Source organism: Amblyomma americanum, chromosome 3 (assembly GCF_052857255.1).
Source record: "Amblyomma americanum isolate KBUSLIRL-KWMA chromosome 3, ASM5285725v1, whole genome shotgun sequence".
Taxonomy (NCBI): Eukaryota; Metazoa; Arthropoda; class Arachnida; order Ixodida; family Ixodidae; genus Amblyomma; species Amblyomma americanum.
This window is the reverse complement of record NC_135499.1, coordinates 178785068-178808737: the sequence shown is the minus strand read 5'-3', so window position 1 is coordinate 178808737 and position 23670 is coordinate 178785068. Positions and strand designations below refer to the sequence as shown.

The following is a 23670-nucleotide window of genomic DNA, read 5'->3' as shown; positions in this document are numbered from 1 at the left end:
TGTTTACAACAGCCCGCGTTTCAAGCAAGTTTTGTTGTCTTCCTTATAATAATAACAATAATATTAATCCCTTTGGTCGCACTTCGTTCTTTTTAATTTGGCGGAATTAAAATGAAACATGGCATATTTCCAGTAGCGTAGCAGGCGACAGGGGGGTCAGTATAGGGAAAGGGGGGCCTCATGCGCATTACCCCAGGGCCCCCATTTTTCTTAATCGGCCCTGTGCACTTGCAGGTGAAAATTAATGAACCAGAAAAAGTCTACAGGAGTAAACCATCGCTGATGAAACCGCCCGGAGAGACTTTTGTGATCTCCCATGCAAAAGCATGAATGGGATGGTACGTAGCGTAAAGGGAAGTGGGTTATAACTAAGGCATGGGTTATGAGAAATGTGATGGGAATAGGGACAGAGAATACAGATGTTCTCCGCAACGACAGTGTGTCGTCCATCCGCCAGCGTTGAAGGAGAAGCGATATGCTGCGGCGTACAGCGCAAAATTACGCACGAAGAGTAAAAAAAAAGGAATGGAAATGAACTCTTTTTTTTTTTTTTTACTGGCGCAGTCGACAGGATCTGGTGACCAACGACACAGAGCAAAATCGTAACGCACATATCAAAGCTGCGACTTCCGACATTCATTCTAACCGCCAGTCGATTACATTGGCTAGAGTGGGCAAGATAAAATAAATGAAAATCACAGTGGACGCGGTTCTTTAGACACGTGCAGGAGACCCAAGGACAGGAAAGGATGCAGTGGCCCGAGGGCCCTACAGCGAGCAGCGAACGAGGTGAGCGGGATTTCTTGCCTGCGTAGGTTTGCATGGCTGAAGCGTGAGGAGGAAGAGGTTCCTGATATTTACACGTAGTAGGATAGCAAGCATGTTTGATAAGGAGGCACTACGAATTGGTCGAGCAGTCGTAATTTCACCAGACATTGCAGTTGCATTGATGCGGCTATAGCTTATTGACTAGTTTTAGCAGATGCAGCTATCGAGTTAGAGAAAATAAAAAAAAATACAGACCGCGTCAGAGAAGAGGCTTCAAGCTCGAAAATTACAGTCGTCTATAAGGAGCGTGTCGTACTGCACAAGGTTGATCTGGAGTTGGCGAGCGCAGACTGACCCTATCTACTCAGAACCAAATGGGTGTGGCCGATTTTCTCGCTAAAAGAGGCGGGAGCCAGACGCCTCCCAACTAAACCCCGCACTACGTGAAAACGAAAGAACAGGTCCTTTCGCCCGGTAACTGCACGCATGAAACCAAGGAGCTGGTGTGCGTTCGTCTGCGCGGTGGCGAAAACTGCATGGCTCCGCCAGAGGAGCTGTACCGTGCACTGGAGAAGTTCGAGAACGGTGAAGGCAGTCGAATCAATACAACCGATGACGCCAGCTGAGGAGATAACAGAATAGTATATGACACGGGAAAGCGCGCCGGCTTCTACCTCCGGCTAGAAACGGTCCGCAACAGCGTTGAAAACGATCCCGCCAGCAGAGCGAGCGCACAAGGGGCGGTTACAGAGAGCATGGAACGCAGCTAGACCTCTCGCACGGTTCACAGCGATGGCACGTTGTTGAAGTGCTGACAACGAACGACAAGGTACAGCTGTCGATGCCGCGACAGGTGGATAGAGTGTGCGGGCGAACCCACCACCGCTCTTCCCTGCGCCGACACAGAGATCACCGTTATCAGAGGGCATCGTACCCAGTAATGAACGCGAGCCCACGGGAAAGATAGTTAGCATCACCTTTAGGCCCCAAAATGGACGCACCGCTGGTCAGCCTACCAATGAACTTATGGCGGCAAACGCTCAGAGTTGAGAGCACTCAATGGGCACAGATGGCAGATGCCCTTACGAATAAGCTCCAAGAGAGCCTGAATTGTTTGCTTTCGAGAGAGGATTGGGAAACTATACTATAGCTAGGCAACGGTAGCGACGCGACGGTTGCAAATCAGTTGACCCCGGGTGCTTCGACAGGCGGCGTGGAAGCGGTCGTGAGGGGAGTCACCGCTGACGCACTCTCCAACACGTTCAGTAAATCGGACGATGCACGCTAACCAGACAGAAAGCGTCCAAAGCTACGGGGCACCAAATTACGGAGTATATAGTAATAGGTTGAAGTTGAAAAGGGCAGAACCTGGTGTTATCAGTTATACGAGTGCAGAACAGGATCGACTATATCGGGCAACGCCGACACGGTTTGATCAGTCCTGAAATTATATTGGCGGGAACAACTCAACTTGGAAGAGCTGCACCGGCCAGTGTGCACGTTCCTCTCTCACCTGCGAACTCCAAGAGCCCAAAAGTGCGTATGTGCACGAGGCGGGACTCGCCGCCTGCGTGATGTCATGCATGCCACACAGACACGAGTACCGTGTGTGCAGGCTGTCCGTAGGTAGACGCCAAGCAGCGGCCTTTTGTTTTCAGATTTACTGGAGAGAAGGGCCAGCAATGGAGGCCCGTAAGACGACTCTAGTCTGGCGTTATAGACGCCCCCGGCGAAGAAATACGAATCTCAAAAATAGTGGTGGGCTGCTAGGGTTGAACGCGTTGCGGCGTCGGCAAGAGGCCCGGTCGGCGCCGAAACTTCGAAAACCAGCTGGAAGCATGGCGTTCTGGCACTGTGGCTACAAAACTCCACGCCTTAAAGAGACCTTGAAACAGCATTTACCGAGGTTAAGGAAAACGCACGAGCGATCGGTAGTCTATCACTCGTCACCACGCCGCAACAATTTGTATGGTCACTTCAATAACACCCACACTCTGAACACGAATACGCCTACATAAATGTAAAAAGGGAGTAAACTGTCCTCTAGCACACATTCTTTTATAAATGTGCTAGAGGACAGTTTACTCTTTTTTTGCTTTCAGTTTAGAGTGTAAGATATTGGCAATTAAAAATGAAGCTCCTTTTCAACACATACACACTGACACACCAGAAAAAAAAAATGTTAAGCAAACAGGTAGCTACTGCATGCTGCCACGCCCATGTCAGTTGTGCACACTCAATGAGAAGGCTTTACCAGATTGCCCATTCTAGTCATAGAGGCAGGGGCGGCTAAGAACGTGCAGTGAGGTGTCGCCCTAATCAGTTGTGAGCAGCAATTTAAAAAAATATTTGCAAATTATAGAGCCCACGCAAAAAATTTAAATTTGACTTGAGTACTCACAATGACCACCTGCACAGATATGTCGCATTAGAACATGACCATCAAAAGACCTGCATAGACAGGATACCATGTCCTTATCACAGACCACCATTACCAAAAGCAGAGCTTTCATAGGTAGAAAAGACCAAAAAAAAGTGCATCAGTTGCCTAGTGGTTTGCACATACGCTTTGCACGCAGTAGGTGCAGGGTTCGATCCCCAGTGACGCCGGGTACCTACCGGTGATACATACAATGGGTACAATTTTTACCATGGCCTGGTGCTCGGCTGCTTCAGGGTGAAATGCTTGGGAAATGGGTCTGACACCACCCTGTAGACGAAAAGTACCTTCTGCCATGGCGCTCTTCGGCCACAGATGCCCTTGCGCCATAAAAATTCGTCATCACACACGCACAAGAAACAACATACGGGTGTCGCCATAACAGGCCACTTTCAAATGCGTGCATCGACACAATGAAGGCGCAACCCGTCCTTTTCGGTAAGGATGTCACAGGTTCGAATCTACTGACTGGAACATTTTAAGAATCAATTTTCTCGCCGAAAAATGCGTCGTTTGCTACCAGACAAACGTCAACATAGCCAAAAAGAGTCAGAGAATCAATTTCTATCTACCGAAAAAAATCATTGGATGGAGTTATCAGTATGCCACCATATCGTCAATGTCAAAGTTAACACGCAGCATAGGTGCAACCCCCTCTGAAACATTAGATTTAGCACAGCGGAGACATACTAGTGGAAATGTATATAGCATGCATACGACTGTGACCATTGCTGCCAGCCGGCCATGCACCTTCCACGGAACAGCTGGCATACTGTAATCCGGTGTACGTCTCTGCTATGCGAAATCTCTCTTTCCAGGCTGACGATGCATAAGACGTAAAATAGGGGGAGAACTGCACGTAGGGCTGTGACATGGGGTTAATGTATACACAGAGTTATTAACAGACCCCGCAGGGTTACAAAACCAAGCGCACCCTTTCATAATATGCTTCAATCGTGCGACCATGCTGCGAAAACAGACCAAGCTGAGTATGATAGAAGCAGAGCACACTCGCAGTGGGTAGTGTGCACCAAGGTTGGAGCGGAGGGAAACATGACCTTGGCAACTCTGTCAAAGTGCAGCATAGCGCCAGGTACCGTGCACACCGCGCAACGCATGGCATTGTGCAGCGAGCCGCACGACCGATTTTCGGTGAAGCAGGGAGCATCATGGTCAAACCATGCGCCAAGCTGAGTATGATAGAAGCAGAGCACACTTGCAGTAAGTAGTGTGCATCAAGGTTGGAGCGGAGGGAAACATGACCTTGGCAACTCTGTCAAAGAGCAGCATAGCGCCAGGTACCGTGCGCACCGCGCAGCGCATGGCATTGTGCAGCGAGCCGCACGACAAATTTTCAGCGAAGCAGGGAGCATCATGGTCAAACCAAGCTGAAGAACTGTCCAGTTTACCACGTGTTTTATGCGGTGCTCAATCTGCCAGGTCGAATCGGCACGGAAGTTTTGGACACCATTACAAGCATACATACCGCGAAACGGCCAGTGGGGTTCGTTATATCGCGGTGTAAGAAAATTTTACTTTGTAGGAACGAAATATCAAATACATGGGCTTCTATGGGAGCTTACAAGTGGAATGGCAATCCATTTGTTATAGACAGATTCCTAATAGCAAGGTCTGGCTATTTACGGCATTCGGTTGGTTGGTTTTGAGTAAAGGAAATAGTGCAGTAACTGTATGGCCTCTCGGTGGATACCTCAACCACGTTGTGAGGGAAAAGATGGAGGGAGTGAAAAAAGAATGAGAAAGAGGTGCCATAGAGGTGGGCTCGGAAATAATTCCGACCACCTGGGGACATGCGCTGACATCGCACAGCGCATGCCAGTTCTGCGCAGCACATCGTTCATTGTGACGAATAACCGCAGGCGAGAAGGTGTGCATGGGTAGATGGCGAGCTGGGTCCTGTAGGCCGCGTGCGAGCCTTTTCATCTTTGCTAATGCAACCTAACTTTTCAGTGACTGCTTCAGACGCCATGGAGGCACAGTGTATGTATCTGTAGTGTGTACCATGCCCTTGGTACAGGCCACGGTGGCCCAGGCCCATCTAGATAACACATTCACTGGCCAGCTGCTGAACACTAGAGTACTCAGTTATGGCAAAGCTTTTTGTACTCTCTAGGGGCACATTTGCTATATATCAAAGCTCCTCAAATTGGGTACCTCAGAACCGTTGTGTTCCTTAATGCACTTTTTGCGTCCTCTGCGCATAAATCTGTGCATGCCTCAATTCCGCCTTTCCTTCGTCCATTTTTGTTAGGACTAACAATGCTGTATTACCTATAGCAGCCATTTTCACCATACAGCCAATCATTAACTGAATTTGGCCTTTGTTTTGTGAGGAGCTATGCATCTGTATGGTTGAGGACCCTCGCTATATGTGCACATTACTACTGCCACGTCTACCCACAAACCCCCCAAAAAATAAAGGTCCACAACATGAGCAAGCAATGATCATGAAACGCTAGCTCATTAAGTTGTGCAAAAGTTCTTAAAAACTTCACACTCCATGATATGCACCACTCCAATCCATGCATGTTTTATTGCCAAGCTTGCATACAACGGCGCTTTCATACTTCATCCAAGTAATAAATAAGCTACAAATGAATTATGGTATGATGGCTGAGTGAAAGAAAGTGATTATAATGAAGGATGAAGTGCTAAGAAAGCCACCAGTCGGCACATACATCACTAACTCATAACAACTCACTATAACACACTCGGTGTAAATGTCATTACCTCAACCAAACTGCACCCTAGCTACTGGCTTAGAGCTAAACCTGAATTAGCACTTATATAACATACTATACAATATAACATAGTATACATACCACGTCTCAAAAACAAGATGATATAGCTATCTCTGGTGCACCAGTTTCCACACAGAAGGCATTCTCATCCACTACACATGATGTGCTAATCTTATCCACTCCTGCATGGTTTTTCAGTGGCTCTTTGGTGTTAGCAAGAGATGCAAATTGCAAAAAACTGTCTTCACTGTCTGTGCCTGCAACCTCGTCACACTGTCTCCTCAACATGCTCGACTCAGGAACAACTCCACTCACAACATCAGTCCATGAATACTGCAATGTAGAACTGCTGCTGCTGCTGCTGCAAACTGCTGCTGCATTTTTGTTGAAAAAATTGCTAGTACCAAGCACAAGACAACCAGCACTCTTGAGTGGCATAAGCACCGAAGTATCCTTAAAGATGCTGATACCAGCCAGGAGGCCCTCCTCCATTCCAATAGGGTCGGATGAGAAGCTAGGAGGTACACAGTCTTCTTCACCATTGCACACTTCACTATAACACATTTTCACTTGGGTGTCTCTCTTGATGACAGCCTGCGTCTCAAAATCTGAGAAGGTTGCCGGCCTTTTTCTTAGACCTAAAACATTGCGTGGTAGCACCTGGTCCGGCCTTTCTGCAGCGGGGGCAGCTTCTTTACGCACAACTTTTAGATGCCTGATAGCAGAGAGTGTCCCAGAAAACACGGACTTCATTACTATGCCAGGACGCTCCTTTTCGATTGGCATGACTTGAGGGGAAGCTTTCGGACGACAGGTCTTGGCTGGAATGTGTGCACTTTCTTCCTCACAAGTAGAAGCACCCGATCTTGGCCAGTCCTGACCATTTATTTCTGAAAGAGGGCGAGCTAGACGACTTGGCAGTGCACACGGCAGTGATGAAATAAGGCTGCTGACAGCTCTGAAATTGTTCGGATTGCTCATAAACTTCTGGTGGCTCTCAGATTCCAAGTGCTGCAATGCAAATACAACATTTCAAGGTTTTACCCAAGTGATGGAGAAAACAAAAAGCTTACCTCTTCCAGACAGCTGTAGGTAAAACCACAAATTTCACAATTTAACTTTTTCTGCTCCGTGATCTTGACTCGGGGTGTTGCCATTGCTGTGTCCAACCTACAGATTGCAAACAGACAGCACAAGCAATGGTTCAATAATAGTGCGATCACAATTCAAGACAGAAATAAGTTGCAGGCGATATCAGGAACTGTAATGTGCTCACCAAGTAAGCATTAAGGAGACATGACATGGTAAAGATATTAAAAATAAGTCTTGAGCATTATTTCCACAAAATCATCATCAAGCATGCACTTGCACATGAGCACTTTCCAACTGCCATTAGCTTTCAGCAACGTTAACTGAACTTATTGTTGTCACCCTTCCCAGCAGTTAGCACATCATGATCAAAGGCTTTTAGGCATTGTATGCTCTTTTGCTCCATAATGGGCAGTTTGCACAGAGTCCTAGTGAGTGCTTGTGCAATGGTCACATCATCTGGTAATAAAGGTAATATGTACACTTCTGTGCTTATGCACTGCTCGCATCATCTGGTAATAAAGGTAATACGTGCACTTCTGGCAGAGAAATGATTTAAACCATCAACCTCCAAATTCGCAGACTACTGACTACTGATCGAACCACGTGTCCAGCATGTGAAACAGGTAACTGCTACTGCCAGCAGTCTATGTACTGCATGTTGAAAAATTAATAAATAAAAAGTAAAGAGGTGCACACGTCACAGCAAGAAAAATGATATGACTAAGCTCAAGCCAGTGTAAGCTTAGATCTATCTGAGCTCCAGAACAGGCCAAAGATTGGTGATGACTAAATGCAGGAGAACAAGAAATGACGTGCTAGACATCATTAGATAAAAGCTATGGAAAAAATGCTGTAGAATAGTTAACAAAAATAGATTTAAAAAATTAATTAGGTTAATGAAGGCAGGGAGATGAAGCACAGATGTAACCAGTAAAAATATGTAGGGCTCTTGGCAGAAAAGCCCCACATAAAGCAGCAAAGGTGCAAACATAGCTGATGAGATACCAAACGAAAAGGAGCATTCAACAAGGACCTGTCTACAGTGTTAATACCCTATTCAGCTCTGCACTATATTATGAGGGCATTCGTCGACATTTTTTCACGTCTGTGCCTGAAATTCTGCTATCTATATGCATATCTATATGCTTATGAATATTGGGTGTAGTGACTTCACCTTTCCCTCGACTTTATTTAAGCATGCTTTCCCTTCCTTCTGACTAAAAAATTCCATATACTTCTCTTTAAAACATCATTATCAATCCTTTGCTATGGCAATAAATATACGTACCTACAGGTAATTGATCAGAGTAGACTCAAATGGCATCCACAAATCGAACATATTGATGTGAGAGGCATTTGTGCTGTAGGTACTATTGGGGACAAAAGTAAGTGACCCCCACCACCCCCTTCAAGTTCCGAAAAATGCTGCACTGCATGTGAGCACCACCTAATGATGCACTACTGGTGTCTAGCGTGGCATGGTTCGGAACTTGGAGGGGGAGGTGGGGTCACTTACCTTTGTTCCTGGTAGTGCATTGCATATACTGACTGGCAAGTCTATCAAGCATGCAGAAAAACCCACTCTCAATGATCTACTGTATGCTATGGCAGAGCATTTATGTGAAAGCACGAGACAAAGCGAAATAAAAATATGTTGGGGTGGCGATGTAAAAGCCCCAAAGAAGCATTTCAGGTTAATGCATCTAACGCCAGATATTGCCAGGTGGCGTTCGTGGCGCTCGGAAAGAAGACGACGCTCGTGGTGCTCTCGTTTTGAAAGACGTTGAAGTTCGCCGTCTCGCCAACTGAAGGACGTGCTGCCGAGCCCTGCCTTCTAACAGGTCCTCTCTTGTCACCAACACCGTGACAAATCTGGTGGAGGTCGGATCGATCTCATGTCCCGTACCCCAACCGTTAGTCGGAGCTCCAGTCCAATTCCCGTCACGACGCCTGTTCACCGTACTCGCCGCCGGATTCGAGGCTTACCCCCCGAGCCTGTTCCATCCGGTATGTCCACGGAGCAACCTGCCTTGAGCATCCCAATGCCTGGGGCGTCGACACCCTACTTCACGCTCCAGAACCCCCGCATCCCGAAGTCCTTCCACGGCGACATCTTTGAAGACGTGGAAGACTGGTTGCAGCACTACGAGCGCGTTGCCGCATTCAACCAGTGGGATGACGCCGCCCAGCTCCGGAACGTCTACTTTAGCCTGGAGGACGGCGCTCGGATTTGGTTCGAGAACCGCGAAGATCAGCTGGTCTCTTGGAGTGAGTTCCGGCGTCGGCTCCTAGACACATACGGCAGCTCGGATCGTCGCGAACGGGCAGAACGCGCTCTGCAATCTCGCGTTCAGCTGCCCAATGAAAATGTTGCAGCGTATGTCGAGGACATGACGCGCCTTTTCAGACGCGCGGACCCTGCAATGCCCGAGGACAAAAAACTGCGCCATCTCATGCGTGGCGTCAAGGAGCAACTTTTTGCCGGCCTTGTCCGCAGCCCTCCGAAGACTGTCGCCGAGTTCCTCACTGAGTCTTCCACGATCGAGAGGGTGCTTCAGCAAAGAGCATCCGCGTACGATCGACCCGTATCCGCCGCCTCCGTTTCCAGCGAGTTACCGTTCCACGGCACCGATGGCTCCCGGATACGCGATCTCATACGGTCGATTGTGCACGAAGAAATCCGGCAGCTGTACGGGGCCCCTACCACAGCTCAAAGCTCCATGGCGACCTTTGTCCGCGAGGAGGTGCAGCAAGTGCTCCGGCCGTCCTTACCTGCCGGTGAGGCTCGTCCATCCCCTCCTCCTTTCGCGCCTGACCGTCCTCTCACCTACGCCGCAGCCCTGCAGTCCCCTGCTCCAGCACCGGCGTCCTTCGTTCCGGCTCCTGCTGAAGTGCCGGGGCCGTCTGCACCCGTGCTGCAGTACGTGGAAGCTCCCCGACCGTCCGCGCGCAAAGCCGACGTGTGGCGCACATCCGACAGACGCCCCCTATGCTTTCACTGCGGGGAACCAGGTCACCTGTATCGGCACTGCCCCTACCGCCGTCTGGGCCTCGAAGGGTTTCCCCCCGATTCTCCTCGACCCCGCTATGGCGAACGACCCAGGGCCGTCGCGGATTTTCTTGAAGACCAACGTTGGCAACAGTCTCGTCGCCAGCGGGCTCGATCCCCATCGCCCGGGAGTCGTCCTTCACCTTCTACCGCGAGTTTTTCCCGGGCGGCGCAAGGCCGGTCGCCCAGCCCACGGCGGGAAAACTGCAACCAGCGACCTTAGGGGGTGGGCTCGCTGGACGTCGTTCTGAGGGGGACCCCCCATCGCCGCGGGCACGACATGCCGACGCCTCGCGGGTTCCGAAGTCCGCGGTCACCATTCACTCCGACACAGCGACACTCCCTCGACATAACGACGCTTCGACGGTTCCGAGGTCCGCAGTACCCGTTCGCTTCGACACATCGACACTGACACATGACGGCGCCTCACCGATTCAGACGCCCGCATTCTCCGATACTTCCGACGCACTGACCCCATTAGAAAGCACACGCCACGCCGACGAACTACCGGTGGCACAGCCTGCAGACAACGACGCCTGTGCCCGATCATCCTCTCCGGAGCCTGCATCTCGTGAGCGGCTTTCCTTAGACATACCTGTGATGCTGGATGGTCGCCACGTTCGAGCGTTATTAGATACTGGTGCTGATTATTCGATTTTAAGCAGCCAGCTCGCCGCCGTCCTCAAAAAGGTTCTCACGCCATGGGCTGGCACACACGTTCGCACTGCGGGCGGTCATTTGATTGCACCTCTCGGCATGTGCACCGCCCGAGTTCAAATCCGGGAGTCCACATTTGTCGTCTGCTGTCTTGTTCTGAATAACTGTTCGCGCGACCTCATCTTAGGTGTCGACTTTCTGCGTGAATATGGGGCGATTATTGACCTACGCGATAACAAGGTCACGTTTTCAACTGAGAGTGCTGTCGCCCTCCCCAACGCGCCGCGACCAAGCCAGACACTTCGAGTTTCTACGGACACAGTCACCCTGCCGCCCCGAACCAGCGCCTTCATTACGGTTGAGTGCGAATCATTTCAAGACGGTGACGCCATCGCCGAAACCAACCTGTCATTACTGTTGACGCAAGGCGTGTGCGTGGCCCGCAGTCTGATCCATCTTCACAGTGGCCAGTCACAGGTACTTGCTACCAATTTTTCGCACGAGCATCGGCATCTTTTTCGCGGCACTTCCGTAGCCTTTATCGAACGCATCTCCGATGTTTCCGAGTGCTTCTCCTCAGAACCAGTGCAGCCTCCTTTTCCCCTCGAGAGCCTCGATGTCAACTCCGCGCTGTCAACCAGCCAACGGGAGCAGCTGTGTGCACTATTGCTCGAATTCAGACAGTGTTTCGCCTCCTCGTTGAAAGTGCGTCAAACTACCATAGCCAAGCACCACATCGTGACGTACGATGACGTACACCCGATCCGTCAACACCCCTATCGGGTATCGTCTACAGAGCGCGAAGTCATTAAGTCCCAAGTTAAGGAGATGCTCGAAGATGACGTTATTCAGCCTTCCAACAGCCCATGGTCCTCGCCGGTCGTCCTCGTTAAAAAGAAAGACGGCACCCTCCATTTCTGCGTCGATTACCGGAAGCTGAATGCAGTCACGAAGAAGGACGTTTACCCATTGCCACGTATTGACGACTCTCTCGACCGCCTTCGGCGCGCTCGTTATTTTTCGTCCATCGACCTAAAAAGTGGCTACTGGCAAATTGAGGTCGATGAGCGGGATCGTGAGAAGACGGCCTTTGTCACTCCCGACGGCCTTTATGAATTTAAAGTTCTACCTTTCGGTCTTTGTTCTGCGCCTGCCACATTTCAGCGGATGATGGACACTGTCCTTTCTGGTCTTAAATGGCAGTGTTGCCTAGTCTATCTCGACGACGTGGTGGTTTTCGCCGACTCATTTAGTCAACACCTTGATCGCCTGCGGACGGTCCTCGAAGCCCTTCGTTCAGCTAACCTGACATTGAAACCCCAAAAATGCCACTTCGGTTACCAGGAGCTGAAATTTCTCGGCCATGTCGTCAGCGCCGCCGGCGTGAAGCCCGACCCCGACAAGCTGGCCGCGGTTGCGGAATTTCGACTGCCACGTGACAAGAAAGCTGTTCGGCGCTTCCTAGGGCTCTGCAGTTACTATCGGCGTTTTATCGAAAATTTCGCTGACCTCGCAGAACCGCTGACTCGCCTCACCCGTGACACCACACCTTTTGTTTGGTCCCACGAGCAAGAAATGGCTTTCGCCGAGCTCCGCCTGCGACTTCAAACGTCGCATGTTCTTGCCCATTTTGATGAGCGAGGTGACACTGAGATACACACCGACGCCAGCAACATCGGCCTCGGCGCGGTTCTCGTGCAACGCCAGGATGGCGTTGAACGAGTCATCGCTTATGCAAGCCGCGCTCTGTCACGCGCAGAGATGAACTATTCGACGACAGAAAAAGAATGCCTCGCCATTATTTGGGCTGCTGCGAAATTTCGCCCCTATCTTTATGGACGCCCTTTCAAAGTGGTCACTGACCACCACTCCTTGTGTTGGTTGACCAACCTGCGTGACCCGTCTGGACGCCTGGCGCGATGGAGCCTTCGCCTGCAGGAGTTTGACCTCACCATTGTTTATAAGTCCGGACATAAGCATGAAGACGCCGACACCCTCTCTCGTGCGCCTGTCGAACTCGCAACCCCCGACACGGACGACGACATCAGTTTCCTTGGGGCTATCAATTCTTCTGATTTCTCAACCCAACAACGCGCCGATCCAGTGCTACGACCCCTCATCGATTATTTGGAAGGCCAGCCAGCCACCGTTCCTAAATGTTTTTCTCGACACCTGTCGTCGTTTTCCCTGCAACGAGGCGTGCTCTATAAGAAGAACCCTGGTTCCAGTTCGCGCGCGTATCTCCTTGTCGTGCCGACAACACTTCAGGAGGAAATACTTTCTGCGTGCCATGACGAACCAACCTCTGGCCATTTAGGATACTCTCGCACGCTTTCCAGAATCCGCCAGCTGTTCTACTGGCCCAAACTCGCCACTGTTGTCAAACGCTATGTGCAGAGCTGTCGGCAATGTCAGCGCCGTAAGGCCCCGACCGCCAAGCCTCCGGGACTCCTCCAACCTATTGCACCACCACGCGCCCCATTCGATCAGGTCGGCATTGACCTTCTCGGTCCGTTCCCTTTGTCCTCGGGTGGCAACCGGTACATCATCATTGCCACAGACTACCTCACTCGATACGCCGAGGCCAAAGCCTTACCCCGTGGCACAGCGTCCGAGGTTGCGGATTTCTTCGTGCATCAGATCGTACTTCGGCACGGCGCCCCGACCTACGTCATTACCGACCGAGGAACCTCATTTACTTCCCAGATGATGGCCGAAATTTTTCAGCTAAGCGGGACGACCCACCGGAAAACTACTGCTTACCACCCGCAGGCAAATGGGCTGACAGAGCGGCTTAATAAGACTATGGCGGACATGCTGGCGATGTACGTCGATGTACAACACAGGAATTGGGATACGATCGTACCGTACGTGACATTCGCCTACAACACAGCAGTTCAAGAGACGACCCGTTTCACACCGTTCCGCCTCCTCTACGGCAGGGAAGTTCAGACGATGCTCGACGCAATGCTCCCTTGCGCAACCGATGACCATCTTTCTGCTGACGCTGAGGAGTTTACCCACGAAGCCGAGCAGGCTCGTCAGCTAGCCCGTATTCACATCACCCAGCAACAAGACAAAGACTCGCGGCGATACAACCTCCGGCACAGACAAGTCTCCTACCATCCCGGCGACCAGGTTTGGGTATGGATACCTGTTCGACGACGCGGCTTGTCCGAAAAACTCATTTGCCGCTATTTCGGTCCCTACAAAGTCTTGCGGCGCGTCAGCGACGTTAATTACGAGGTAGAACCGGACGCTGAACTTTCCCAGCAGAGAACCCGTCGAAAGCCCCGTCCAGAGATCGTCCATGTTTTGCGCCTGAAGCCGTATTTGGCACGGGGACCCACCCAGAATCTTCGTGCCTCTCTTGTGTGATTAATTGTGCTTGTGTGTGCTTGTGTGTGTGCTTGTGTTCGCGCGCTCTTCTGCGCGTGTTTTTTTTTTTTTAAGAGGGGAGGAATGCCAGGTGGCGTTCGTGGCGCTCGGAAAGAAGACGACGCTCGTGGTGCTCTCGTTTTGAAAGACGTTGAAGTTCGCCGTCTCGCCAACTGAAGGACATGCTGCCGAGCCCTGCCTTCTAACAGGTCCTCTCTTGTCACCAACACCGTGACAATATGAAAGAGGATCCCCTTTTTTTTTGCTGCTGCTGTGTCATAATTAATGTTGAGCCCCTTAAATGCTCTTCAACATGATGTTGCACTTCCACTGAGGGGAGACATCGGTCTTAAAATGAATAATTTTTACTCATGAGATATCATAATGAAATTAGGTGCATACCCTATATGATTTTTCGTCCCGTTTTCAAAAATATGATTAAATTTGGCATATCTCAATTAGTTCTCATAATTTGGGAAAATAACAAGCCTAGTTACGTATCTTCTTATGGGTTGATAAGATACTTTCAGTTAATATTTTTTGCTTCCAATTGAAGTGGAGCTGCAGCCAAAGACTGCAATGCAGAGCTATGCTATTTATATTGTTACTGAGATGCATCGCCTTACAAATATGTTAAATTATGGCAAAGCTTCATAATTACCAAATATGATTAAGTGACATTCAGAAAATTTGATATGTTCGAATCGGCCATTAAAAAAAAGCAGAGCTCCAAAGTTCAGTTCTTTCTGGATTCAATGGTTTAAGATTAATTCAAATTGCACCATAAAAACATAATTAAAACTTCCGTAAGGCTAGTCACGTTGGTAAAAAACACGAAGCTGGGAAAATGGCATTTTTCAAGTGTGCATGCCAGCTGTTCGGAGGTCGTTGTACAGGCCTCAGAAAACGGCGAGGATGTTTCAAGAGGATTTCACAATACTGGGTAATACCTGTATCCAGGGAAGGGTGTCAGCTTTCGAATAAAAAAAAGATGGCGGCCATCGGGGACGCGGTTGTGGGAAGCGAAGGAAGCAAAGTACTCTGCATTCTGCTCTGAACTCGCCATTTTGGCGCTGCGGAGGCATCAGATATATGAATTTTTTGGTAGTTTGAGGTTGTATGAGACCTTGAAACTTTGAAGGTAGATACAATAAAGTATCTACCTGCATTTAATCTGAATGTGCTATTCTTGAAAATCAAAATTTTTGTTTTGCATTTTTTTTAAATTTCAAGACCTGCGTCTCTTAAAAGTGCTTGCACTGCCTGCCACATTACTCTCACACAGTCAGTTGCTGTACAGGAGGTATTCTCATGATGTCACTCATCTTTATTGAGCACCATATTGTGATGCACAGGCCAGCACATGTGGCACCTTCAACATAGCAACTGCAAGAGAATGTATGACCATGTGCACTCATTCAAGTGCACTTTAGGGGATGTTCAAGAAGCTTGTCGCTAATGCTGCAAACAACAGCGCAGCACTCAATGTTTGCGATGACTGCATGCTCAGGCATAAAATATGCACGAGCCAAGTCCAGCACCCAAACCATTTAGAATATAGGTCCAACCAACCAAATGGGAATAGTGCTACAACGTAATGGGTGTTGTGATGGGAATACTCCCTATACAGTACTCAAGAGCTGATAGCTTAATGATCCGGCATAAAACAAACACTTCACTGGGCAAGGCATTTTTGCATATGGACAATGTGTAGAACACTGTGATGCTGAAAAGAAATACTATAATTTAGTTTTTCACAAATTAAATAAAATTAGGCACAACATATGTAAAATAATAAAAATAATAATAATTGGTTTTTGGGAAAGGAAATGGCGCAGTATCTGTCTCATACATCATTGGACACCTGAACTGCGCTGTAAGGGAAGGGATAAAGGAGGGAGTAAAAGAAAAAAAAGGAAGAAAGAGGTGCGGTAGTGGAGGGCTCCGGAATAATTTCGACCACCTGGGGATCTTTAACATGCACTGGCATCCCACAGCACTCGGGCGCCTTTGCGTTTTTCCTCCATAAAAACACAGCCGCAGCGGTCAGGTTCGAACCCGGGAACTCCTGATCAGTAGCCGAGCGCCCTATCCACTGAGCCACCGCGGCGGGTCACAACGTATGTGAAAAATAGATTTTTAGCAGTCCCAAGTCATGTAGTATTCATGCTTGTATGCCATGCTATTGTATAAAATGCAGGACAACTTTCATTGACACATATTGACCAAGCACTGAGCAAAAACCTACTCTCAAGCTTCCTTTGCATTCAGCCTGCGGCCGAACAGCATACAAATGAACTATCATTGCAGTCGTTCTGAAGAATGTATGGCAGCTTACACTAATAATTGATAGCAGCAATTTTAGACAGTTTTCAGCCTTTTTAGTACAGTCAAACTTCAATATACCAAACACATATTACGAATTATTGGCTATATCGAACTCCCTACCTAAAAATTTCAACGAGCACATGCAATTTATACCTTATATACCGAACACGGTTGGCCATAAAACGCATATACCGAACCCCCCGGCGACGAGCGGTGCCAGTTCGAATGCCAGGCGGCAGGCTTCACCGCGCCACTCTAGTGAATGGCGGCGAACGAACCACCCAGCTACAAGCGGTGCCCGTTCGAATGCCAGGCGGCAGGCTTCACCGCACTACTCTATTGATTGGCGGTGAAGCGGTAAACTTTCGCACCATGGTTCGCGCCTTTATATCAGACTCGCCAACACCGCCGCGGAAGACAGCAGCATGGAGGGCTGGTAGCACTAGTAGCCAGGCCAGCCGAAAGTGACCTCGGCAGAGGCAGTAGAACGCGCTGAGTCATTTTATTTTCAAACAATACTTAACCTCTCTCTCTCTAGGCAGGCGGTGGGAAAGCGTTCGCGTGTCCCGCACCCATCAACAGCGCACCGGAAGCAGCGGCCTGGACCGCTGTAGCCCTGCAGTAACAGCCCTACCGCCTACGCTCACGTCAGCTGTCGTGGAACGGAGGTTGTGGAAAAGGCGACGGATTTCAATCCGGCGTACCGTTTACTACACAAGGCTGTAATGCGGGGAAGCCACGGAAGCTGGCGTTTGGCCAAGCACCACTGCGTGCTGACGATGTTGTGCCGGGAAGCCAAGTTAACTGCCGTCTGGCGCTTGATTTTTTTGCGGCTTGCGCAATCACCGCTGACGCTTTCGGAACGGCGCTAAAACTTCGAAATAGGTCTCCCCGTACTCTCTAGTAAATGTCGCTGCGTTGCTTTCTCTTCGCTGACTAAACTGCACTGATTTTGCGTGTCTATATTGAATAGTCAAAACATTAATTTTATAAGGTGTGGTTTTGGGCTGGTCGGTAATCCATTCTATACACAAAGCGCGCAGAAGACGGAAATGACGAAGGCCAGAGGAGACACAGACAAGTGCTTAAAAAATCTCGCGCAGTACAGCACTATTGTGAGCGTACATCGAACTTCCGTTCAGGGGAATGTTCGATTTTACATTTTTATTTTAAACGCCGTGAGAGATACGCCGGTGCAGTTTGTGCAGGTGGATTGCACAGCAAGACGGACATTATGTACGTGATACAGCTTAATAATTTGACGACTGTTTAAAATTAACTTATGAATTTTTAGAGGGAGAGATTATATTGCAAAATTGAAGCCCGTCAACATCGAAGGTGAGCATAACTTTTTAAAGTTCCGTTATAGCCAATGTGGTTCGAAATATCGAACGTTAAAATTACGCATTTCAAATTTCGCTGAGCTGGCTTTCCCGCGTTGCACGTTTGTAAAATGGCGCCGCTGCGCATAGAATCGTCGCCGAAATCACGTTAACTGCTTCTACGTGATAAGATACACAAACGGCGTCTGTAATTGCCGCATTGGAAATGCGAGCGGCACCAATTTGCAAATGTGCAACGCGGGAAAGCACACTAAACGAGCTTTCAAATGCGCATTTTTGACGTTGGCGATTAAAAACAATTAAAAAGCTGGCCTCACTTTCGATTCTTCAATTTCGCAACGCAATCCTGTACCTAGAGATCAAAATGTAGAAAACTGATGTACAAATGTGCACCTTGCTGTACACTACCAGCAGAAGTCGCTAATACACATCTCACAGTTTTGAAAATAAAAATGTGCAAATATCAAAACAAATCACCCTATATATATCGAACTGTGCTGTGCGCCTGCAACCCTTCGAGCCAGCATTTTCAAAAAGCAGCTCTCCCACTACGAAGCCACGTTGCCTGGAAATTAGGAAGACCCGCACCGTGGCCTTGGAACACCGGACACCTGCTGGCCAAGCTCTCCCTCGTGGGCTATCCACGCTGCGTTAAACCGCGTGACGAGGGAAGCATGCATGGGGAGTGACTGGGTGCGAAAGACAACAAAGGAGGAAAGGGAAACCGCATCGGTGGCCGACTGGCTTGAGGTCGGCGGCGGCCGGTTTTGCAGTCAGTGTGGGGCGGTGTATTTTCCGCACTCCATTCGCGGACACCATACGCGGTCGCTCGCCCGGCCTGCGCGTTCAAGGCGGTCGACAAAGGCGAAAGGCGGGTGCAATACGACCAAAACAACAGGCGCGCTGCCAACACATCGGCATGTTGCTGCACAGTGCGTTGCTAGCGTGCACCGGATTCTTGCTCCCATATTATAGATGAGCCTAGCTGTTGCGATGTTTGATATGTAGAATAATCGGTATATCAAACTATTTTATTTCGCGATCCCCTTCGAGTTGAATAGACTCGATGTGGCTTATAAATGTTGTAGTCTTCGCTAGAAAACAGTGCACATCTGTGTAGACTTTTCATGATACTGCACAGACGTAAGTCATTACTGCACAGACGTAAGTCATAAGAACAGATAATCCACATCACAGTGAGCATCGCTTGTCGCACCTTGCATGCAAGCGGGAATGTATGCTCAAGGTCATGGCTACCACAGTGTCATGAAGCACCTTGTAACTTGAGATATGGTGAGAACTATGCTTAACTTCACAAAACTGGACCAAGAACAAACCTGTGTACATATCTGACAAAAATTATGTGCTGCAGTGTTTCCTCAAAGGGTAATGAGGACAACTACACTGTGTTTTTGTCCTTTGTGAAATCTCATATTTGGGCCCTTCGTGACTATGTTGATGTTTATGGTATGCGAGTTTTAATGTCCTGAAGCTGCCCATGGGCTACAAGACACTGCAGTGGGGGGCTTCAATGCAATTTTGATCACATGGGACTCCCTAACGTGCACAAACATTGTGCAGCACACGGACATTTTTCTCTCGCCTCAATCGAAGTGCGGCTGCTGCAGCTAAGATTCGACCCCCTGACCCTAGAAACAGCAGCCGAACACCAAAGGCACTGAGCCACCCCAGCAAGTCTCTGTTTATGTCTGTGCAGCACCAAAAGACACTTTCACTGCACGGAAATTTGGAGCTGAAGTATTTTCTCCCCAAAATTTTATTCTAACTCGTGACACTGGGGGAAACGGCTTCGCTCTGCTTGATGTCCCATGCTTTGTTTTTCTGTTCACCCTCCTTGTGCAATTAATATGCACTAGCAGCTGTGAAGAAAAAGTAGCACAAATATTCTAGCATGCAATCTTTCCTTTTTTTTTATGCAACAAAAAACTTGCCATGACTTCATTCCAGTTTAGTCCTGAAAACGACCAGTGGTGGCAACACATGTATTTGATATTTTGTTCTTTCCTAGCTTGTAAGAGTTCTGCCTTCAGATACCTCTGTCTCTTCATCATTAAGAAGTGGTGATTCATTTATCTACGACAACTTTAATTTGTCCTTGAGTACCTTTAAGTGGGGACACAAAAAGTAACAAAATTTAGTACAGCCATGTAACTACATTTGCAAGTTTGGGAACTGAATTTGGTTTTAAGCTAGCTACTATAGTTGCTCAATAATCGTGATCGCAGGGGTGTTAAATATTATATAAAGTGCACAGGTTTTTATGCCAGCATGTTCGGACAGCCCTGTTCTAAGCACAAAAGCTATTAATTCTTTGTTTTCAGTGCCCAATACTCATAAATATAAAAGTTGATTTTATTTTATAAGGATGCTTATTACAAAAATAACTAAAGAACCGTTGCATGCATACGTAAATAAAATCGAGAGCTTTATTGCACTCCTCAACATTTCGGGATTCATGCACAAGAAAACACAAGCATTCCACTGCCAATCATTACGAACTACCAAAGGGATGAGTGATAGCAAACGTAGAAAAAGTGAACGGTCAGAAAATAAACTTTAAAGTTAATTATCTTGTTAATCATCATGTTTGCTGTTTGCTTTTGGTCAGAGCAGTGAGGCGTTGTGACCAGCGAAAGCTCTGATTGGTCCCCTTCATGGTGGCACACAGTGATACTAAGATGGCAGTATGCCGTCGCCGGAAAGCTGTGGAATCTGCTATGTATGTGCAGGGCCATCACAGGTGCGATTTGCTGACAATTTTCAATGACCACACACAAAAAGGTTTTTTTCTAAAACTCTACTGCATAATTCGTTGCAATTCCTTCCTCTGAGATAGGTGAAGACTCTAGGATCACAAAAAATATATATATAAATTGAAAAATCTAAAATTATGACCAAACTGGCGCTTCTATTTACGGCATCCTCCCCTTAAAGTTTTTTTAGCGTCAATGCAGAAATAATGAAGGTCCATGGTTGAATGCACACAAGCAATAACTGTACTGCTTCTTTCACAATGGCAGGTTTAATATGCCCTAAACTGAAGAGAATTTTTCTTTCTTCAGCGGGACAGCTTATTTGTAGCATAAAGAAAATAAATTTACCTTAGTGGAACTCCTTTCAGGTGACTATCAACGGAAGGTTCCTTTGGCACAGGTGTAGCAGGCATCGGTATATTTTCTTGAAATTGTTCTAGGTTGACATCTGGCCATTGTTTGAATGTCCGAAAAAATGGTCTGAACATGCTGTAAAGGAGTGAATAACGCTCACACACAGAACCCAAAATCATTTCGGTAATTTCTAGCGGTGTCAGTTTGCTTGAAAAAAGGAAAATAATGAGTACTCTGTGTACAATAAAAAAAATTTTTTTTCTTAAAAAGGATCTTTAGTCATGAAGATGTCAGCCAAACGAGCCCGGCAAGTCCATAAAAGGTCACTATCAGCATCTCCTGGTGCCAGAGACGGTGCCAGGATGCTTGTTCGGATGGAGGGCTCCGGATTATTTTTGATGAACCAGAGTTCTTCAATATGTACAAACATCACACAGTACATGGAATTTTTTTTGTTATGCCTCGCTCAAGATGAAACCACCGTTGCCAAAATTTATCCCATGATTTTAAACTCGGTAGCCAAATGCCGTAGCTACTCAGCCACCGTGCACACATTTGTGATGTCTATGCACACATTTGTGTTCATAGCTTAAGATTGCAGAATGTACTAAACCTGCCCATCATTTCCAGCCTCAGGATTCAGCGCTATTCATACCATAACTGCGGTACTGTTTTATGTCATCCAAAGAACACAGTGAGCAATATTTATTAAATCAGTTGGCATGCCAGAACATACTTCAACAGAGACACTTAGGATGATTTTTTTTGTATGGGATTTTTCACATTAAGCATAGATCTAGAAAATAACAGACTTCACGATCCTCAGGGCACCTATTTGAAAGCATCTGGCTGGTAAAACCAAGAGGTAACATTGGCAATTGGCTTGGCAATTTCTGCATTATCCCAATCATGCGCAAAGCTTCCTGGCTGAAGAAGAGTCTGTGCTTTCCACCAAGCAGTGCCATGACATTTGTACACGAATGTAAAGAATCGCCAGTGAACATTTTACTTTAAAACAAGGTAATGGAAATGGGAAGCAGCATCCGAAAACATAATGGCAGTATTTTAAAACTATTTTCAGAAATCAAAGCAACAAGGGTACCTACCACTTTTCGTCTTCTATCTTGATGAAAGGTGGCACAAGTTTTTGGGGAAGGTCAGACTTTTGTTTCACCTTTAGATTCTCCTTCCCGCTCTTCTCAGCTCCTTGACGGGCTTTCTCTTTCTGCTTGAGTTCTTGCACCCACCGAAGGACGCCTTTAATACCTCGCACCTCGATTTGCCACTGCTGACACAACTCCAAAACATCCACTGGGCCTGACTGTAACGCATAACAAAAGCACACATATGTGTCAAGATATTATGGCAGTTCAAATTCAAAATGCACAAGGCAGAGGAATACTCACCACGTTTCGTATTGCCTTTTGAACGAGAGCTTGTCCTCTCGCCTAAATAAGAGAAAAAAAGAAATAAATTGTGTCCTTTATTACCCAGCTTTCACTAGCGAAACATAACTGCGCCAATTCAGATGGCGTAGAATTATGAATGTCACACTTCAGCTTCATTCTTACCATGTGAACACTGCTCTTTGTATCAACTGAACGGCGTGTAGAGGCAGACGACGCACCTGATGAACGTCTGGAGAGGAGCAAGGCACTCATAGATTACGAGAGGAGTGAACACTCGTAGATTACGAATAGGTATACATGAATATGTACTGAGATGACGTGGTTTCGAAAAAGGCGTCGCTTACCTGCTTGTTATGTACCCGTTGGAACATGACGGACTTGTTGAAGGACCACTGGAATCTACAGAGTTGAGCTGTTGAGGCGTCGAGGCAACTTTGAAATTACAGTCCCTTATATCCGTGATCACGCACGAAATCTCTCTTCCAAAGAAAGGCTCCACTTTCTGAAAAAGACGTGTCCGACATTATCAGATAAGGAGGCAAATCCTGATGTCCCGCTAATACTGTGATGCGAATGGGCAACTCACAGCACCAAGGCTCGTGAGGTCTTGGATGAGCTGGGTTTGAGGGCGGCGACTCTTGAAATGAAGATAGAATTTCATGTTCTCCAGTGGTTTGCGCTGACGATGACCATCGATATTTTTCTTGCTCATCGCACTGCGAAACACAACAAGAATCCTGTGAATTATCTGACTGCGTGCTGCAGAGCTCCCAGGTGACCACTGCAGACTGCAAAGAGCCAGTGATCAAGAGAAAGAAAAAAGAAGACTCACAGGCTCCGTCAGCTTCTACTTCGCGACAGTATAAGCTTGTAGACGGCTGCAGATAGCAGAGGTTTCATATATTGATTCTCATATATGAGCCACTATCTCTCGAGGTCAAGGATAATCCATTTTATAGCGACCACACAAGCCACCTCACGTTCATCGTCTGATATGGCAGTTTCGCGCCAATGAGTTCCAAAATATGGAATCGCAATGCTGGGTCTTATAGTTGCCCAAGCCGCAAAAGGGTCTAGACTCGTCACTAAGAACGCTCTTTAGCTCGACCCTGAGCGCGAGGTAAAAGAACGCATTACCACAGTACCAATTACACGTCACTATCTACACTAGCATCACCCATGCCTGCGATCAAGCAAGCCTGTTACGCCCGCGCAGCCCGCGCGCGCTCGAAAGACATGGCTTTGCATTTGGCTTGGCGTGGCCTGAAGATCCACTCGCTGCCGCTGCCAGCCATCTGTTGCCGAACGTGGTATGT

General features: G+C 47.9%; 1 protein-coding gene across 1 annotated transcript; it reads right to left on the bottom strand.

Annotated features, from left to right (window-relative positions):
* Nucleotides 1–5736: 5736 nt before the first annotated feature.
* Nucleotides 5737–23592, bottom strand: chif (DBF4-CDC7 kinase regulatory subunit chiffon). Its single transcript, XM_077659014.1, has 9 exons — nt 23187–23592; nt 22941–23070; nt 22699–22856; nt 22517–22583; nt 22352–22393; nt 22052–22266; nt 20940–21080; nt 7044–7140; nt 5737–6981 (listed from the first exon to the last, which is right to left on the bottom strand). Exons 2-9 carry the CDS (start codon nt 23064–23066, stop codon nt 6058–6060), a joined length of 1770 nt encoding a protein of 589 aa, XP_077515140.1. The 5' UTR covers nt 23067–23070; nt 23187–23592; the 3' UTR covers nt 5737–6057.
* Between the last annotated feature and the right edge of the window lie 78 nt (nt 23593–23670).

What these genes read in the sequence shown, in the direction of transcription:
- chif (XM_077659014.1), bottom strand. Translation starts at nt 23,066, where the DNA reads ATGAGCAAGAAAAATATCGATGGTCATCGTCAGCGCAAACCACTGGAG. An exon ending in AACGGGTACATAACAAGCAG is followed by an intron (nt 22,584 to 22,698) that starts GTAAGCGACGCC and finishes GCTCCTCTCCAG; the next exon opens with ACGTTCATCAGGTGCGTCGT. An exon ending in CAAAGAGCAGTGTTCACATG is followed by an intron (nt 22,394 to 22,516) that starts GTAAGAATGAAG and finishes TCTCTTATTTAG; the next exon opens with GCGAGAGGACAAGCTCTCGT.